General features: G+C 45.0%; 1 protein-coding gene across 2 annotated transcripts in view; it reads left to right on the forward strand.

The window, feature by feature from the left end:
• Nucleotides 1-5972, forward strand: part of ndufaf7 (NADH:ubiquinone oxidoreductase complex assembly factor 7) — a 16782-nt gene extending 10810 nt beyond the window's left edge. For both annotated transcript variants that reach the window (XM_084314688.1, XM_084314689.1), the window contains exons 8-10: nucleotides 2608-2751; nucleotides 4349-4522; nucleotides 5097-5972. In XM_084314688.1, coding sequence (XP_084170814.1) covers nucleotides 2608-2751; nucleotides 4349-4522; nucleotides 5097-5318 — 540 coding nt within the window. In that variant the 3' untranslated portion in view covers nucleotides 5319-5972. The remainder of the gene's footprint in view (nucleotides 1-2607; nucleotides 2752-4348; nucleotides 4523-5096) is intronic.
• Nucleotides 5973-7323: the final 1351 nt, after the last annotated feature.

Below are 7323 nucleotides of genomic sequence, written 5' to 3' on the forward strand. Positions count from 1 at the left end.
CGTTCAAGGGCAGAGCACTTAGTACAAGATTAAATACAGAGGCTGTCCAGCTTACTGTAAACGGAAGTCCATAGTAAAGATTGGCAGTCTGAAAGAAATCCGAGCCACTCTGATTGTAATTTGATTTTAAAATCTTTTAATCAAACGTGGATACTAACTGACGCCATGAATCCATAAGATATAAATTAATTTGTTAGGAAATCGCATTGGGAAACGGTTTGCACAAAGGGCCACTTCGCTGATTTTCAACTTTAATCCTATCGGTCTGTTAAAAACCTACCAACATGTTCTGTGTCAACTGTAGTAGAGGCCCAACTTATGGAAAGTTGAAGGAGTAGTTGAGGAAATGGTGTCTGCCGAGATTCTGTGTTCCTCAGGGGGTTGATGCTGCCGAGGTCTCGAGACACACAACATGTTGGTAAAGCATGTGTAAAATATACAATGATCTTGGCAAGGCATAAACCAACACATTTAGATGGTAAAGTCGCTACAAGTAGTTTTTTCAACGTCAATACTATATATCCTTGTAAATTCAGTGTCCACACCGTGGCAGAATTACCACAGAAACATGATCGGACTCATGAGAATGAAAGTGCGTTGACGAGAGTCCGTTGTTAGATTTTGTATTTATATTGTGTGCCACTGGGTCGGATCCCCAGGAGTTCTGATGAACTGCATTTTTGGCACAAAGGAAGCCTTTAGTTTACAAACAAAACTTTATCAACAAAAATAACTCCACGTTCATGGTTAGAAGGGGCTGTTTACCCTCTTCTTGCTTCTTTAACCCTTTCACTGCCGCACTACCAAACGGTTAACCCTTTCACTGCGACAATACACAGAAGGTAACCGTCGGTAGTGTGATAGTAAAGGGTTAACCTTCTGTAGTGCGGCAGTGAAAGGGTTAAAACAAATCCCATACAGGGAGAGCTGCCGGAGAGCAGGAACAAACAGAACCATCTCCTTTGCAACAGGAAGCAGCAGGGTTTATGGGAAATGTTGTCTTATGATAATTTGGCTACAATAGACCACCGCACTTCCGGTATTGGGAGAGAGAGCGGGGGGAGAAAATGAATGAATGTGGATGAGAGCCTTGACATTAAAGTGGTTGTAGCTACGGCTGTGGGGGTGCTGGAGACATGATCCAATAGACCTTTATACGCCTGAGTCACCTGAACACGGAGAGACCAATCCCAAGTCGATCAGTATTTTCTCTGCCGAGCTACTGTATAGTCACTTTTCCGTACCTACTCCCGAACTCTGCATGTGCAGATTGCCCATGGAGTCTCTGGATTGTCCAGAGATCTAGGTTCATCAATCTGTGCATGTGTAGTTCGGGAGTAGGTGCGAAAAAGTTACTATAGCTCGGCAGAGAAAGTGCCGATCGACTTGGGATTGGTCTCTCCGTGTTCAGGAGACTCATGCGTATAAAGGTCTATTGGATCATGTCTCCAGCACCCCCACAGCCGTAGCTACAACCACTTAATGTCAAGGCTCTCATCCACATTCATTCATTTTCTCCCCCCACTCTCTCCTCCATGAGCTCAATGTAACGTTATATATATTTTTTGTATGATCTCTTTCTCTTAAACAGTACTGTATTTTTGTATATCTTGTATGTCATAAATGTCATGATGAATTGAAAATGGGGGACCCTGATCTAAACAAGACGAAAGTCTTTCTCTGGTCTGCATCCCCTTAACACTTGTTTGTATTGAGCCGTACTGTACTGTACCCATTCTGCAATCTGTTAATAAAGTTTTCAATCAATCAATCGATCAATGTGGAAGTGCAGCGGTCTATTGTTCTGTCAATGGTCTCATTTGTTAACTGTAATTACAATGATATATTATTGTAGAAAATCCTACTTGTAGGGGCCTTAAAAATATGATTGACCATATGGGCAAAGATATGTGCATAACCTATAATAATGTTAGGTTTAGATCTTTCTGTGACCTGTGTCTCCCACAATATCAATTGCTTACAAACTTCTACAATAATGCATTTCGCATTGCAGTCTCAACAGTTATTAATTAATTCATAGCATTGTGAGAGTCTATTATGTTTCCAACACTCGACTCAGCAATCACAGTTTGCCTGTTAAATGATGCCACCGATCATACTGTATCTGATCAGTTACTATACTGACACAGCCTTCTATGTAAACGATGGAACTCGGAAGCAAGTAGATGTTTTTGTGTTACATGGTTGAGTGTATTGACTACTACGAAAGCAGGAACTGTCCACCTGAACACAGCAATGTCCAGCATTCACTATAGTTCCATATGGTGGAAAAGTAGGTGTGTTGTGATGTTAATGTTAACGGCTGTTAATTAACTTTGACGCGTGAACGAGCAAGGTTGTCCTATCAGGAGTACGGTTTTAGTAGGGCTGCGTTTTTTCCACTAAACTATACAACCATGCAAACAGATTGATGAGGCCCATTTGTCTTTCTATCCACTCAGGACGACCCCTCCCCTGCTCCCCTGAGTTGCCTGTGGGCTTGGCACAGCTGTTAAATGGAAGTCAATTAAAAAGAAAAAAAGAGAGTCCTATATGATTGATGATGATGTGTGTGTTTATTTGTCCTGATCTGTCACCTCCTCCTAGGCAGACGAAAAGAGACAGCATTTGGAGGTCTGCCCAGAGGGAGGGGTCATTGTCCAGCAGCTGGCCAATCGGATCGCAGAAGACGGGGGCGCGGCACTGATAGCCGACTACGGGCATGACGGGACCAAGACGGACACATTTAGAGTACGTAGCTCATACCTTGATAGCTTATTGGGGAGTTTCAACATCCTCCAGTGTGTGTGTGTGTGTGTGTGTGTGTGTGTGTGTGTGTGTGTGTGTGTGTGTGTGTGTGTGTGTGTGTGTGTGTGTGTGTGTGTGTGTGTGTGTGTGTGTGTGTGTGTGTGTGTGTGTGTGTGTGTGTGTGTGTGTGTGTGTGTGTGTGTGTGTGTGTGTGTGTGTGTGTGTGTGTGGTAAAGTGATTAGTAGAAGCGGTACGCCTCAAGGAAACAGATGCAGGAAGCAGACATGCCTCATTGGCCCTTTGCTGCCGACAAACGGAAATCAGGGTCAACTGCCTAGCAGTTTTCTTCCTCGGCTGCACCTATAGGAGCAGCCCTGTCTGTCAGTCATTACCAGCGGTGGGGCGGGGTGTGTGCCTGGCTGTGGGGCGGGGTGTGGGCCTGGCGGTGGGGCGGGGTGTGTGCCTGGCGGTGGGGCGGGGTGTGGGCCTGGCGCTGCCTCTGAGCTGCACTGAAGTGTGCAATGAAAGGGGGGGGGGGATCAAACGGCTTCACTCCCACCTCCAAAAACCATCTGCGGTACAGAGATCACACAGACACATCTGTGAACAAGCCAGCCAAGATTTATGACACCCATATGAAGTCTTTATGAAGCCCATATTAAGTCTTTATGAAGCCTTTATGAAGCCCATATTAAGTCCTTATGACACCCATATGAAGTCTTTATGAAGCCCATATGAAGTCTTTATGAAGCCCATATTAAGTCCTTATGAAGCCCATATTAAGTCCTTATGAAGCCCATATTAAGTCTTTATGAAGCCCATATGAAGTCCTTATGAAGCCCATATTAGGTCCTTATTAAGTCCTTATTAAGCCCATATTAAGTCCTTATTAAGCCCATATTAAGTCCTTATTAAGCCCATATTAGGTCCTTATTAAGCCCATATTAAGTCCTTATGAAGCCCATATTAGGTCCTTATTAAGCCCATATTAAGTCCTTATGAAGCCCATATTAAGTCCTTATTAAGCCCATATTAAGTCCTTATGAAGCCCATATTAGGTCCTTATTAAGCCCATATTAAGTCCTTATTAAGCCCATATTAAGTATTATGTCACAAAGTCGTAGATTGAGATGTTTCAGCCATTTGTTTCAATTCATTGCTGCACACGACATGTTTATTAATTCACGGGAGCCTAAAGATCGCGTCCCACAGCAGAGGACTAGGAATAGCCACTACAGAGACTCCCTTGTCCCCCACGGCCATAAGGCTGTATATTGACGGGGCTAGACGGGGCTCGTCGAGCCAGCATAGCAACATAGTCAGCTGGCTGATGTTTCTGTCTGACCACCTCATCTTCTAATATTCAATATGCTGTTGTACCTTTACTACTATCTTTACTTTCCTGTGTGTATATCTTATTTCTGTACTGTAATGAATGCACAGAGGCTGACTAAGTTTCCCTTTGAGGGATAATACCGTTTGATCTTATTCTGATTATTGTGGTTAAATAAAATGACAACACTAATACATGTAATGGTGTTGTGACAAAACACACAATTTGATAGACTCGTCCTTGTCTCTTCCTTCTGGGTTGTGAAGGGGTTCAAAGGTCATCAGCTTCATGATGTCTTAGCTGCCCCTGGCTCTGCTGACCTGACCGCTGACGTGGACTTCAGCTACCTGAGGAGGACGGCCGGAGAAGCAGTGGCCTGCCTGGGTCCCGTTTCTCAGAGAAACTTCCTGAAGAATATGGGAATTGACACACGCCTTCAGGTGGGATGTTTGCTGTAACTGTCTTTATGCACACAGTACTGTACAGCAGTCTATGATTTTATGGTGCTGCTTGACCTGTTGACCTGGTTAGGTTTGACCTGCTCTCTGTTGACCAGGTTAGGTTTGAGCTGCTCTCTGTTGACCTGGTTAGGTTTGACCTGCTCTCTGTTGACCTGCTCTGTTGACCTGGTTAAGTTTGACCTGCTCTGTTGACCTGGTTAGGTTTGACCTGCTCTCTGTTGACCTGCTCTGTTGACCTGGTTAGGTTTGACCTGCTCTCTGTTGACCTGGTTAGGTTTGACCTGCTCTGTTGACCTGGTTAGGTTTGACCTGCTCTGTTGACCTGGTTAGGTTTGACCTGCTCTGTTGACCTGGTTAGGTTTGACCTGCTCTGTTGACCTGGTTAGGTTTGACCTACTCTGTTGACCTGCTCTCTGTTGACCTGGTTAGGTTTGACCTGCTCTCTGTTGACCTGGTTAGGTTTGACCTGCTCTGTTGACCTGGTTAGGTTTGACCTACTCTGTTGAGCTGGTTAGGTTTGATCTGCTCTGTTGACCTGCTCTCCGTTGACCAGGTTCTGCTGAGGAACTGCACTGACCCTTCCCTGAGGTCCCAGTTGATCCAGGGGTACGAGATGTTGACCAACCCCAGGAAGATGGGAGAGCGGTTCCAGTTCTTCAGCCTGGTGAACCACAGCCGGCTGGCCATGCCAAAGAGGTCTGAGGGCATGACGATTGAGAAGAAGAGCCCAGCGCCCCTTCCCATTGCCGGCTTCAATGAGCTTGGCTTCTCGTGATGAGAATACGAGACACAATGTTGGCTTCCCCGACAGCTCTGTAGAGACTTGTGAACCTCGTGAAAGCACCCACGGGTTACGTAACGAGTCGTCACAATTATTTAAACCATAAAATCCAAAGCCGCGCAATGGATCAGCCACACAGTCGACAATTTTGTTTATTTTAAGACCGAACTTTGTGAAAGCAGTTAGAATTTGTTCATCCGTGAATTTGCGATGAGTCACTAAAGTTACGTAACAGAGAGGCTGCGGATTAGATCAGTCTTGTGTCTTCATCGGTGAACAATCCTGACCTAAGAGCGACGGAGACTAACCCTGATGAAGCCTTGATGTCACGTCAGTGTGTTTCATAGGTAAACCTGCAACGGCACAAAGGGGTTTCTTTTCTCTTCCCCTCCGGGTTGAAACCATTAACTTGGCCGCGTGGTGCCTCCACATCTTGAAGCAATCTTGTGAGCGTGGAGTTGCAAAGTAACCACTCACAGCATCCTCTGTTTTCATCTGACGGGCGCTCCCTTACTTCTCCAGTAGCAATTAAAAGATACAATTACACAGGGCCGATTAGCATCGCCAAAGGAACCAGCCGTCTTACTGAAGGGCGCCAATGTGGAGCTATTATCTTAAAATGTGACAATTAAAGATCGTTACAAAACATCTGTGTGTCACTATCAATTCTTCCACTTTGGCTAGGAAGGGTCTCCATATTTTCCGTTTTTAATGTGGTATTTTGATAAAGTGGAATGTTATTTTTTTGTATGACGCCACAGAACTCTTAATGCACTAAACCCTTTTCGGAGTTTCTTACAGCTTTGAACCAATTTCCAACCAATTTATAATTAGATTAGATTAGGTAATCCAAGAAGATTTCCTCTCTGTTCGTTCAGTAGAGAGCTGGTAAACAAACTACCCTCCCACTCAGGGCATTATGGGGTAGAACACATAGTAGCATACTACAAAAACCTAGGGGTCCACAAAGATGACTTCAAACTTGAAATGGTAACAACCGATGAGGTACTCAGAAAATTGAGCGCCCTCCAACCTAACAAGGCCACTGGCCATGACAACATCCCCTCCAAATTCCTCAGAGACGCAGCAGCCGCCATCACCCCAGTCATCACACACATAATAAACCTCTATAAAACAGGGACACGTCCCCAAGGACTTCAAAATTGCGAGAGTGACCCCTCTGCACAAAAAGGGCAGCAAATTAGACCCAGGCAACTACCGCCCTGTTTCTATTCTTACCTCCATCTCGAAAGTCATGGGGAAAATAGTCTACGAACAGGTCGAAAAGTACCTGGCGGAATAAAATCTAATCTACGAATTCCAATCTGGCTTCAGAACGTCCCACTCCACTGACACATGCCTCCTCTATTTGAACGACCACATCAAACAAGAGGTGGACGCGGGCAAATACTGCGGCATGGTCATGCTGGACCTACAAAAGGCCTTCGACACTGTCGATCACTCCATTCTGATGGACAAGCTAAAAGCAATTGATTTTGATAGCTTATCAGTGAGCTGGATGCAATCCTACCTGGAGGGGAGAGAACAGATGGTAGAGGTAAACGGCACTCTATCCCCCCCCCCTCACAGTGAGCTTTGGTGTTCCACAAGGAAGCATACTAGGACCGCTACTCTTCCTAATTTATGCAAATGACATGTCGTCAGCCTGTGACTGCAACTTGTTCCTGTTTGCGGACGACTCAGCCCTGCTGGTCTCTGACAAGAACAAGTTGCAGGTTGAAAAAACCCTCAGCTCGGAACTAGGCAAAATCTGCATATGGCTCGCTGATAACATCATTACACATGGGCAAAACAGAGTCCATTCTCTTCGGTTCAAATAACAAACTCAGCAAGAACGACGGCTTCTCAGTTACAGTGGGTGACAATATTGTCACAAGGAAAGACGAAATTACCTACCTGGGTTCCATCCTAGAGACAAATCTTTCCTGTGACAAAATGGCATCCAATGTAATAAAAAGTCAACCAACGAACTAGATTC

The sequence above is a fragment of the Notolepis coatsorum genome, assembly GCF_963971535.1.
Source record: "Notolepis coatsorum genome assembly, chromosome: 5".
Lineage (NCBI taxonomy): Eukaryota > Metazoa > Chordata > Actinopteri > Aulopiformes > Paralepididae > Notolepis > Notolepis coatsorum.